At 46.1% G+C, this 13,217-nt stretch overlaps 1 protein-coding gene across 9 annotated transcripts in view; it reads left to right on the top strand.

Annotated features, from left to right (window-relative positions):
- palld (palladin, cytoskeletal associated protein) overlaps window positions 1-13,217 on the top strand; it is a 50,152-nt gene that overhangs the window by 27,575 nt on the left and 9,360 nt on the right. For 8 of the 9 annotated variants that reach the window (XM_041040956.1, XM_041040957.1, XM_041040953.1 and 5 more), the window contains one exon: window positions 11,839-12,525. In XM_041040956.1, the coding sequence (XP_040896890.1) occupies window positions 11,839-12,525 (687 nt within the window). Of the gene's footprint in view, window positions 1-5,956; window positions 6,099-11,838; window positions 12,526-13,217 lie in introns of those variants that run through there. The other variant, XM_041040960.1, reaches the window with a different exon arrangement.

Below are 13,217 nucleotides of genomic sequence, written 5' to 3'. Positions count from 1 at the left end.
GATATAGTTAATTCTAATAAACCTATGTTTGTCAGAAATGATATATTGCTGTACATGGATGTAACATCTAGATCAGATTTCTGTGTACAGTAGCTTGATGTGTGAGAGACCCCGGGGGACATTTCTTGTTTACGTCTGAGGTTCTCCAAATAGCAGGGAGACAATAAAGCTTCTTCTCTCTGAGTCTTTCCACAATAACAACATGGAAATGCTGCTAAAAAACAATCAGCTCCCAACTGTGAAGCAATTAGAAAGCGTAAGCCACCCCTCTCCTGCCCTCTCCCCTTTTTGAATGGTGTAATTACACAGTAAAAACAGCTCAGGTCACGTTGCTGCCAGACCGCGCTCTGTTTCCTCGGGTAACGTGTAGGAACGGAGGCTGACCACTCTCACCCTGACGCCCCCCGCCCGCCCCCCGAGCTTATCTCTGAGTTCATCGCATCCTGTTTGTCGTATGGCCCGTCCCAAACAGACTGATACACTGTCTCTTCACTGTGAGCCACATGCTTCTGTGAAACATCAACAGAGCACAGCAGAGCCTGCAGCCTTTGAAGAGCAGTTTGTTTGTTACTTTAATGGGTTTTTTTTTTTTTTTTTTGCATTTTACAGGAGTTCGTTTTAATAAGCACCACAACATTCTAACAAACCACTTGGTTGATTTGCCATTAAGTCAATAGACACAGTGGAAACTATGACCCCGACGTCTTGTATTTTTAAAATAAGGCAATATCTTCAAATAGCCTGTTTTGTTTTACTGCATTTACTTAAAGGCACCTCGCTTGACGCATAAGTGTCTAGACTTTAATATTAAATGAGAATTGTTTCTTAGGTTTCTCTGCACATTTAAGCTTTAACTCTCAGGTAAACGAATATCCCCACAAATGATTCTGGCTTTTCACATCACCCATTATTATTTATAAAGGAACAGCTGCCATCAAATAATGTTACAGTCTTAACACCAGTGTTTGTAGCTACTGGAGAGATATGTTCATGTTCACAAATCTAAAATAAATTGTTCTAAGTCACAGGAATAACACACTGGAAGCCTGTGTGAGGTTTGATTTTTGCTTCAATAACACGGAGCTGATGAGGTGGGGGGGGGGGGGAGTCGTTGTGTGACTTGGCTGGCAGGAGGGACTGCAGGAGACACGAGCTGTGAAAACAGCCCTGCTGTTTTTTCTGTGCTGAAGGAAGAGTGAGCAGGGTTCGGAGGTATTTGGGTTTGATGCCCGGCGTTGATGCCAGACGTCAGGATAAGAATCAGAGGAAATTCTCAGGGGAGAGGCTCAGATTGTTCGGTTGGATCCGAAACAGGGTTCAGGTTTGGAGAGAAAGTAGATTCTTTTATCACATGGTAGAGAACGGGTAGCAAACTGGCAGCACCGTCTCAATATATGTCCCTCAGGAATTTAACTTATTCATATCATTTGTAAAGTTTTTAAGTTTTCTACACATAGAAACAAACAGTATTTGGGTTACTTGATTCAGCTGGTGAATTTGATAGATGTGTTATTTTCAGACTGCTGTAAACAGGATAAAATGAACAAATGACACCCCGTGCAGCCGGTGTTTCAGCTGCCCTCTCATAAACTGCTTCAAGAACTGAGATTACAAAGCAAACATGTTTTGCTAAATTGACATTTTGCTTTAAGCAGATGTGTTACGTAAGGCAGCTAAAAGTTGTATTGGCACTGGCGCAAGTCTGGAAGATAAACTGGGCTTCCTGCTGAAAGGTCTAAATAAAGATCTGAAAGGATTTAGGACTACTGTATAGATATTAAACACACGGTGCGAGGATGCTTTGAGACAAGCCATAATTCAGCTGGATGAAACTTTGGACAGTTATCAGACAGTTGTCTCCCCTGATTCAACAACACACCTCCCCTCTGTTCAGGGCTCTGCAGGGTTTAACTGTACACATGTTAAACACATGATCTGTAAATTCAGATCATTCATGATAGACTGATAACACCTGGAGCTCAGAAATCTGTGTGTGTGTGTGTTCTCATTCACACACTTGCATGATTGTGAGTGTGCGTTGATGGATGAGGTGTCAGCGCTGCTGCTGTCCACTGTCTGCTTTCCTGTATTGATACAGGTTCATGCTTAGTCGGTGTGACATTTCACATTTCACAAGTACATTTCGCGTTTCTTCATTTTTGGTGTAACGACATTTCCCTACAGTACCAAAGGAAAAGAGGAAAACAGAAGCATGTGGCTGTGTGTTTTCACATTTTCAATATCCAGGTTTATTTACTGTAGCTGTGCTGTTGAAATAGTCCTTTCCTCACCAATGTACCAGTGAAACATCAATGCTTGGTAGCGAGCAACAATTTCAAGATACAACTCGGCTGAGTTTGAAAAACAAGACAACGAGACAAAGGAGGAGACAGTCAGTGTCAGTGCAACACGTCGAAGGTGTGACCACCGTGATATTGACCGTGATAATAGGGGCAAAGCATTATATTATAGGTTAGGATAATGTCTGGGTGGGCGTCGCACAGCGCACAAGCACAAGTAGCAGAGGCAACAATTATCCTTGAACCATTCCACAGCTTAATCTCTCTTTCATAAGACCAGGAATCAACTTTGACAGTTGAAATTGTTCTCTTGCACGAATTTCATTCCACAGTCTGCTTTTTATGTGTGAGCTGAACTCTCACTCCCGACGTGTCTGTGGATTTTTTTTTTTTTTTTTTTAATGCAGCTCTCTGTTCATATTGTGCTCAGTATGCTAAGATTACAGATGATGAAAAACAGGCACGTATTGGCACTTAACAGGACTTTAATTTAGCCCTTTCTCGCTACACTGATTTTATGTTTTTGCAAAGGGTCCAGAAGGATTCAGGTTCAGGTTCAAGTTTTTTTTTACCTTTGATTTGTTAAAGAGATGCTGTAACAACGACTGGATGATCTATGTGGGTCGCAGCATAAAGCCAGAGGGTGACTCAGAAACTGCACATGTGAATTTAAACAGACCAGAGACCTTCTGTACGTACAGTAAGCTGTACTTGCACATGATTACAAAAAGTAAAGCAGAAGTCGACTTTGGAAAGAAAGTAAGAGTTTAAGCTACATGTGCTTGTTTCAGGGGAAGAAATGGAAAGACTCGTCACTGTTATATACAAAAACAATAGCACGATAGCAGATAGCATAGCATGACCCAAAACAAAAATCTATTATAATGTCAAACTGATTTTGTTTGTCACTGCTTGGACATCTCAGAGGGACATTTTGGAATTCTGTAAAACCATTACATTATGATCATATCATTATATTACACTTCTAAGGAAATTCAATATCCCATGACACTGACTCCTTGCCCAGCCCTAACACTCGGTGACACCATGTTTCTTGGCTCTGCCTACTGATATACTGCAGTGATAAAGATGAAGAGTGGCCTAAGCCACTTTAATGTGGCCTGTATTGCATGCAGCTTGACCTTATACCTTTCAATCCATGTCCGCTGACATAATTGCCATACCACAGAGATTAAATGATTTCTGCGGTAGCTCCAAACCTCTTTAACCCCACTGAGGTTGTTGTCAGGGGAACAACATACAAACGGAAGGCAACAAACTGCTCTATGCCAACAGTGCTCCTCAGTCTCCCGCTGTCACACGCGCTGAACTTAGACTTGTGTTTACGGCGTGACGCGGCGGCAGGTGATTGGTTGTTGCTGTCTGTCCTTCTGGATTTTTTTTTTTTTTTCAGGCTTGCTGTATTAAATTTAAAGCAGGATCTATGCTCTCTCTGTGTTGCATTGCTGAGCAAGGAGGTCTGGCTGCCAGGATTTGTCGCATATCTGCGCTGTGACTCAGAGCTTCCTCTCAGCAGTGCGTTTGTTTACGAGGTGCAAGTCATGAACTCTCTAATGAAGTATTAACAATCACTTCCTTGTCGAGGTGTTACTTGTGGTTTTATGGAAAGCAGGAAACATGCATGTTAAATAACCGCGTATGGTGCTGGCCACACACTGAGAACTTTGCTTGTGGTTCATCATCATCAAACGTCTAATTAAAAATGGAAGTAGAACACTGACGGTGGAACGGTTCCCTGACGGGTGTCTTTGCTTCATGTGAATGCAGGCCACAGGGGTTTTTGATTATCAGCAAATGGAAAAAAGGCTGAGACAGAAAGTTAGTTGTCATCGCGGGAGAGAGGGAGATTGTGCAACAGAATTAGAAGCAAAATGAAGTCACAGAGAGAGCAGCACCGAGAAAGCAGGAAAGCAGATAATTTCACATCAACCTCCAGAGTCAGAGATGGGCAGTCCTTAAAAGGATATGGGAGAAACAGGATTGGCTGACACACCGGACTAACTAACCACTGGATTGGTCGGCTGGGCTAGAGTGACCTGCATGGAATGGAGAAACTCTCCAAATATGGAAGAGAGTTGTCAGAGCTGACCTTCATAACAAGGAGAGAGGGGGCTGGAAGAAAGAGGGGGTGAGCAGAGAGAGAGAGAGAGGGAGAGGGAGAGGGAGAGAGAGAGGGAGCAATGAAAAGCCGCACAGAGGGATGAGGGGAGCGAGAGACTTGGGTGTATGCTTGGGAGTTGACAGCATGGAAACTAACAGGCCTCAGTGATCCCCTCATAGAAAGCAGGCTACGTTTCCCAGGAAAGAGCAGCCTGGTATGTTAAACACTGAGAAACACACAGATAAATACACATTGCCCCACACACACACACTAACACACACACTCTCGGAGAATCACATTGTTTCCTGATGAGGTCAATCAACCTCTGATTATATCCTGACCCCGGCCGCTGGTGCGAGCGGTGTGTGTGGCTGCGTGTGTGGTAGAGACGGAATCTCCCTTTGGACACGCTCCCAGCGACGCCGACACACAACTTCCACTTCTGGATGTTCATTAGAGGGTGTAACAATGCATACGCGCTCTACTCTCATGACACTGCTGTCACCAAAAACCCACGGTGAGCACTGAGGAGATTCACTCTGACTCGCCTCCGAGTGTCAGCGAGTCAACACTCAGGGATTGACTCACACCTCTGGAGAGAGGAAGACCCTCTCCCAATGTTCTCTCTGACCTTTCCCCAACATACACACACACACACGCTTACAGCCACACACCGGCACCCCACTGTACCGAATTCTTTGCCTCCCATCTTCCATCAACACGGTGTGACTCATCGGCAGCCTGGAAACACACTCTAAACTCTAAAAATAGAGGCATTACACACAAAAATAGAAATGATAAATTCCCCAAAAGGTTTTGCTTCATGGTACAAAAATGAAGTGGAAAATTCTTTTACTGAGGACCTGAACGTTTGTGAGCATATTTCAGTGAATGAAACCTGAGCGCTGTGGTTGTGATGGGAGTGTTTGCACACACAGTGACACTGGGATCGTGTCCATTACTCAGATTGTTCCAAAGATCCATTTGCTTGGCATGTAGATAATAGTTGCTGTGCTCTGTTAACGTGTGAATAGTGGATAATGTTTCTGTGCAGCCATGAGGAGAATGTGGGTTTTATTTCCTGTCCCTGTGTTTTGTTACTGTGGACAAATCTCATTTGTGTCACTTGAAACTAAACGAGTAGTTCAGAGGATTCATTCATTAAATTTATCTTCAAGTCTCTCTCCTCCATCATCCTGTCTTTCTAGTCTTCTGTCTTTCAGGAAACAATATCAATGTGGACACAAAAGGACGAGTAAAAGAAATCAGATATGGGAGTCTCTCTGGTTCTCTCATCCTGTCTTTCTCATAGACCTTCTCTCTTTCCGTGACTTCGAAAAGCTGTTGTTATTTTTGTGTCCTGACTCCCAAAGGCGAATTCCTTGGTGAGTGTAGCCCACAGTATAGAAAAAAAAGCTCTTACTTTGAAAGGAGCTGGTCCTGCGCAGGCTGAGTGCTTTTATTTTGAAGAGGAGGAGCTCACAGACAGACTGACTCATGCAAAGAGAGCGAGCGAGCGAGAGTGAGAGAGAGGCTGCGTCTGTCACTGTCTGGCTGCTTGGTGCTCTATATATGCTCCCCACACCTGGCAGGGCAGCACTGAGACGTAGTTCACTCTCCTGCAGGGAAATATCAGAGCTGCTGCACAGCAACACCACAACACCACAACGCTGAAGGTAAAACTTCTCCTTCTTCTTCTGAGTAAAATGACAACTCACTAAAATAAGGCAAACTTCAGCGGGACTGAAAGAATGATGGTGAAATGGTGAAGGATGCTTTTCTCTAACTTTTAAACTTTGAGCTCTCAGAGAGGAAACTTTTTAAAATTGTTATTCCCCTATGGCTTCTTTTTCTTTATTATTTATTTGTTTATTGTAAAGGCACTAGCACCACATACTTTGCCATTAAATCTGAATGAGGAGGTAGAAGAAGAGCGAGAAGACAAATAATGGAGGCAGAATAATGACTATTTTTATTTTCAGGTTTGCCTGGTTTACCAGCTCGACCTGTTAATGTTTAAATCACATGTTTTCAGAGTATATGTGTGGTTTTCTGGGAGTGTGATACCCATTCATTTGTTGGAGGCTATAGAAAAGGCAGAGAGCTGGCACTGTAGAGAGAAGCAGCAAAGGAGAAGAGTGACTCTAACAAAGCTAAGTCGGTCGTTTTCTCTGGAGTGTTGAATCTGGGATGCAGACCCACCGTGTTTATGCGGTTCACTTGTTTGCGGAGCTCCTCGGTGGAGTCAGATGGATTAGTTAACACAATAGAGTCTGTTAGGTGAGAAAGCTCGCGTCTTACTCGGCTGTAACTCTTTCAGACTGACTGATTTCCTCTGAGCCACTCTTCACTGTTTGCCTTTCTTTCTCTCTCTGGCTCTCCCTTCCCCTTCTTCCTCCTCCTCTCCCTCCTCTCCTCTCCTGCTGCTAATCCCATTTGATGGCGATGTCTTTCCCATTCCAATCCAGGGAAGAATGTCTTCAGCATTCCTGCTGTAGAGAAAGAAAAAAAAAAAAAAAAAACGCTCCCCATCTCACTTGGACAGAAAGAGTGAAAGGTGGAGGAGTGGGGAGATGAGGGAGGGATGGATGGATGGAGGTATATAGAGATAAGCATTGCTTTCAGATTGTGGAGGACCCTCTTCAGCTCTGCTTGGATATGAAATATGAACCCAGATAGAGAGTGAGGGGGAAAATAATAGTATAAGAAGAAAGAAAGAAAGTAGGACAGGGAGAAAGTGGGTGAACGGAGCAGCCGTGAGCTGTTGCTGTAGCTGCAATAAGAAAAACGGTCTGTGCTACATTTTAAAGCGAGGGGGGAAAGGAAAACAGTCTGGTTCTGTTTTATGTGGTGTGTGTGCAATTAGAGCCAAAGAGAACGAGGAGAAGGGGGAGGAAAGGGGGGGTGGGGTACCCAGGGAGGAGAGGGGTTGAAAATGAGTTAAGGACAGCAGGAGAACAAAGGCTGAGGGAGAACGTATCAGCTGACAGGGAAGAAGTGCATGAATGGAAGCTGCAGACAAGGAGTGAAACACTTTTTTTGTATGTGTGACACTGAAGATTATGTGTTTCCTGCAGCAGCAGCCTGGTTTTTTGGGGGTCAGAATGTGTGAGATTGTGTTGAAACACCGGTGGAAACTTGGAGTCTCTTCCAGTCTGCTTCCTCTTGTGAAAGTAGAGGGAGGCGCACATGGAGAGAAGGAGGGTGATGAGTGTGTGAGAGAGACAGACAGAGACTGACTGATAGGACTCACACTTCTCAGTAAAAGTTCCAACATGACACACTTCCGTGTCAGAGGCAACGCAAAAACTGTTTGTTTTGTGTCGTTCAGATGTTACTCACAGCCTGACTGTGTCACTCAGACACCAGTCAGACTCTGTGCCAGTTCGATTGTCTGTTCCTGCATCAGACAAGTTCATGTTGACGCACTGTGGTGATGATGCAACGATCGGTGGTGAATGCAAATGAGTAAACTGTGAACCAGGCGTGTGTAGGTGTAAATACGTAAGGCTTAGACAGGTAAACCAGTGAAGTCCATGTTTTCCCACAGCGCTGGTCCCAGTCACGGTTTGGGTTTGGATCATTCGGTGTGTGGAATGGTCCCAGGCAGGGCTCTCAGAGCTGTGTTTGTGTTGTAGGTGTGATACCGGAGCTTAATTTGACTATGTGGATATAAATCATTTACAAATGGCAAGGTCGTGCTGTCACTAAGCAACTGGTGTTTGCAGAAACAAATCTATAGACAGAGGTGTAATGCAAACACACAGTGAACCTATAGCACTGAAAGTAGCCAGAACACCCATTAAAGCCGTTCCCCGTTCAAGTTGCTGCAGGACCAAGAAGATGCCTTGTTTTCTGCTTCTAATCTCACTTTTTCTGTTTGTACACACCTACAGACGTTTAAACAGAACACGCACGGCCTTAGCTCCCCTCGTGTTGTTGTTTACAGAAGGAAACCCCTCATTAGTGGCGATGTGCACTCAACAACTTCCTGTTCTCCCCCTCGCGCGCTTCCTGTCATCAGCCGGCCGACTCTAATAAAGCGGCTCCGTCAGCTGCGAAGCTAAGGAGACGGGCGGCGGATAAACCCCGCGGATGGCTCTCAGCTTGATCCGACGGGCGGCGAAACAAGGGATGTGTTTCTCACGCATCCCGGCTCGTTACTGTTCAGGAAGCACAAACAAGCGGCGCTGAGTAAACACGGCCATTTAAGATGTTGAGGTCTTCATTTATTAAAGCAAGATGCTGCTGGTAAAGTCCCACTGTGTCTGGCACGTCTCAGTGTTTAGCTGGGTCTGGACTGATGCATCACCAGGCTGTAAAACACACTTTCAATTAAGTTACTGTCAAGCTGTTCCTGGGTCTGTTCACTGAGCTTTTTCATGTAGAAAGCAGAGAGATAAACTAACTCCAGACCAGATTCCTCTTTGCCTTTTCTACCCTTCTTTCTTTTTCCCCCCCTACAAAAGAGTTACAGACAGGATCCGGCCCGAGGAAAGTATTTTTCAGGATGAATAGGGGAAGACTTAACTGCTTTGGCTATTTATACCACCAAAAATCAGGGCGAGAAAAAAAAGAGAGGCAATGAGAGAGCGATATATAGAAGAGTAATACTGTGTTAACAGTTGGAATGACAGACAGAGGAGCTGGAGCGTTTTTTTTTTCCCAGCAAAGCACAGAGCTCTGTGGGCCAGTTGGCTCCGACCAGAACAGCAAAACACAGGGCCGTTGGCATGGCGACAGAGGAACACTTCCCTCCTAATTCAGCCCCGCTCCACCGCAGAGACGAAGAATAAGAGAGTGATGGAGGCCTGCTCTGCCTCTCAAGCCTTTTGTAGATACATTACATTCATTTGCACAGGTTTTTAGCAGGGGTACAGATCCAGAGGGGACAGCTGGTTTGAAAAGGCGGGTCGTAGTGTGCGGCCCCGGTCAGAGCGGTCAGGACGATCAGAGACTGGAGGCAGCACTTCTGCAGAGTCAGTGTCTCGATGACCCGTCGTCCTTTGCTTGATTTAAAACCTTAAGTGGGCAATAAAACTATTCATGCAGCTGCAAATAGGGGAAGCTGACCTTTTCATACACTGTCAAATGTGAAGGATGCAGAATATCTAAACAGGAGTCAAAGCTAATCTGACAAAATTAGAATTCTATTAGGCTGAGCAGCATTTAGACGGAAGTCAGATGTCATGTCGGCGCATGTTAATGTGGATGGATGACTTGAATGTGTGTCATAACTTCCAGAGACAGTGTGTTATATGATGATGTTGCACAGCAGAGTGGCTGTGTAATGAATGGAGGTGCTTGTTTAGCCACAGTTGCTTTATATTGAAAGTAAAGAGCACTTTTTAAGGCAAAGGGATGATGTCAGTTTACAGCTGGATAACATCCACTCTTCCTCCTCCTCAGACATTTTCAGAGAAAGAAGAGAGAAGAGAAAAAAAAACGTCTGCAGAAGTACAGATCTCTGTGTAGGAAGGTGTCAAAAGCATAAGTAAACGCTGTAAAGGTCTTTGAGGTCTTTCATGCTGAGGCAGTAAAGCGGTGTGTCGGGTTGAGAGGGATGAGGCTGCGAGGAAATGAAGTGTGTTTCCTCTCTGCTGGAGCAGACGGGCAGGGTGCTTCTGCCTGACGCTCCGAGAACACAGCCAAAAAAGGAATCAAACCGCTGCAGTGCGCTGCGAGCCTCCCGAGCTGCCAAACTATTCCTGTAAAAGCACAAAAGCGCACTTTTGGTGGAGGTCTGAACAGGAGACCTTCGTGGAATGTAAAGAAAAATGTATACGGGGGGTGTGTGGTGTGTGTGTGCGTGTGTGTGTGTGTGTGTGTCGTGGGGGGGTCTTGCGGTCGGTGAATCTGGTAAGGATGATCACAATGGACGCTTTTGAATTAATGACTATTTATTTGGGCACGTGAAGTCTCCTCTGGAGGGGAGCATATGACCAAAATAACTGGCTGGGACAGACCAATCAATCATGTTGCTGTTGGACTGTGTGGCAGATTTGTTACACCGTGGCTACAACTGTCAGTTCAGTCAGATATGCACTGGTGTTGTTTGCACATGTATACTGGGGGGGGAGGTTAAAGGGAAGGGCTCTCTCTGCTCTGTCGCAGATGAAAAATGGTGGAAAAACTCTGCTGATTATTCGACATCTGGAAAAGATTTGGGCACGTGAACTCGGTGGACTCCTGACAACATGCACCCCTGGGATGTACTGTATATTCTGAACACGCTGCCTATGAAGAACTCATCAGTCGCACATACACATAGCTGTATACACCGAAGGTTTATAACTTCAATCTTTCCCAAAGACCCATGTCCTCCTCCTGGTCCTCAAGGAGAGCTTCTGAGCGTTCTCCTCTGTCTTGTGGTTTTCAAAGTTAGTCCTCTTTAAAACCCCCCCCCCCGGTGCATGTAAAGTATGGTTCAGCAAAAGAGAAGCTTCAGATTTGGAGCCGATGACACCACGAAATTTCTAACCTCCCTCGCTCCCGCAGCGACGTGACGGCAGGGTGAATCAACCGAGCCGGGGGAGAGAGGCTGGACGACCACACCTCTGTGAAAAAACACAATACTTCATCATCAGGACCCAAAGACACCGTGACTTTTAGATTCTCTTTCATCACGTTGCCATTCAGATACGAGGAGCCACACCTCAACTTTTCCCATTTCACAGAAAAGAAACATCGTGTCTGAGCTGTGCCTCTGCAGCAGACCGGTTTACAGTCCATCAGGGTAAACTGCTGTCCTGTTCAACAACAGGAACAGAGCTGCTTTCCTCAGTATTACACTTATCTCCTGGTTCCTTTCCATACTTGACGTATTGTCAACAGGCTGGCTTTTTAACAAGTCTTTGTTAAAGGCCTGAGGCTGATAACCTATCAGCCCGTGCTGCTGCTGCAGTGGTTTCCTTCCCTGAACACACACACACACACACACACAAAGTCGTTCACATACCACAACCCTAACTGAACCTCGGGCCTGACAGGCTATCGCCTTCAGACCAGAAGAGAACCAGTTGAGTCTATGTCCCACTGAAAACTGTGCAACTGATGGTGGATGCACTGATGTCATCTTTAAACGCTACGCGTCTTTAATAACGAACATCTTCCCGCTGGCTGCGTTTTTGCCTCTCAGCACTTTGATTGGCATTTTAACTCTCCATCGATTATGCTCACATCTGGCATCCGACATTCTGCCAGTTTTGTTCTGACTAGAGCTGGATAGAGACCAGATGATGGTCTCATGCATAAATTGAAAACAGCCACATGCTTTTTTTTTTTTATAAGTCTGTTACCTTGTTACAGGGCCTCCCCCCTTCTCCTCACCCACAAAGGATGAAACTACCTTCAGAAAACCTCAGATGACTGTAGTTTCTGGTGACTGTCACTGATGACTGTGCTTCTTCTTCCCAGGAACGCGTCCCAGCTGAAGCAGCTGCAGGACCAGATTCTGTTGGAACAGCAGGAAGCAGCCATCTGGCAGCAGCAGCAGGAGCAGCAGGGCCAGGAAGTCCCGCCTCCTCCTCAGCAAGCACCTCAGGAAGTGCCTCCACCTGCTCCGCCATCTCCACCTCTCCCCCCTCCTCCCTCCTTCCAGGAGTTGGAGAGCAGTGTAACCATGCAGGCCAGCACCTTCAACTACGCCCGGCCCAAGCAGTTCATTGCTGCTCAGAGCCCCAGCGGGGCGGGCTATGTCACCCAGTCCTCGGGCTCTTCAGGGTCCAGTCTGTCCTCCCCCCTGTCTCCTCCCACCTCACATAAGCCCTTCAGCAGGGTCACAGTGCCTCCTTTCGCCAAGGCCAGCAGTGTGGAGTCTCCAAGCTCTCCTTCCTTCCCTCCGCCACCTCCACCCTTCCTCAGCTCCAGTAACCTGTCCTCTCCATCGGGCCCCGCCCAAGACTTCCCTCCTCCCCCTCCTCCCCCTCCTCCTCCTCCACCCGCCTCCATGTCTCCAGCTTACTCAGACATGTCCTCTCCATTCTCCTCCGTCCCTCCATCTCCAGCCTCAAGCTTCCTTTCCTCAGTGTTGCCCTCCACACCTTCCACACCCGGCAGTCCCACAGTCAACGCCCTCGGCCTTCCTAAAGGAAATGGGACTGTGTAAGTATCCCTCACTTAGCACTTTTTTTTTTAACAGCATCTGCCAAGTTACGTAACAGTTTGTTAGTTCTTAATACTCAGTGCGTCTCAGGCGAGAAGCGCTCGCCTTCAGATAAACCTGCCTGCACCTGGAGGCAGGAGGCCGAATGTCTGCTGCGAGATGGACGATGACGTGTTTACATTTTTATACAGCATGTTTACAGGACAACGCTAACTAAGAGCCCCTTTAAACACACACAGACCCACACGCAAGCTGCAAGAGCTTTAGCCCCAGTATGGCAGGGACATCAGGGTGAAAGGTGTATCACAATCAGATCGACACTCTGATTTCTGCACTCATGTTTCCATGTATGTTCGACTAGGTTGCAGGATATGAAGATCTGTCGCTTTTCAGGGTCTTGAGTCCTGCTGATGTGGACAGCAGGGTTGCTGGATGTTGACTTTGGGTTCAGCATATTGAAGTAGATGATAAAAATCTGCTGCTGTGTAGATAATCCTCCTCTGATGGCAGCCCTGCAGAGTGAAATTTGCTTTTTCCCCCTTCATCAAGGACATTCCACCTCCAACTCTGTGCCAGTAATTTTTCATCAGCCCCTCAGTCACTCCTGCACTCCCCCTCTCAGCCTGGCATTCCTGCTGCAGTTGTGAGAGATAAGAAGACACATTGTGGAATGCTATAGCTGGACATGTCC

This window comes from Toxotes jaculatrix, chromosome 6 (assembly GCF_017976425.1).
Source record: "Toxotes jaculatrix isolate fToxJac2 chromosome 6, fToxJac2.pri, whole genome shotgun sequence".
In the NCBI taxonomy this organism is placed as follows: domain Eukaryota; kingdom Metazoa; phylum Chordata; class Actinopteri; family Toxotidae; genus Toxotes; species Toxotes jaculatrix.
This window is presented reverse-complemented; position numbering and strand designations above follow the sequence as displayed.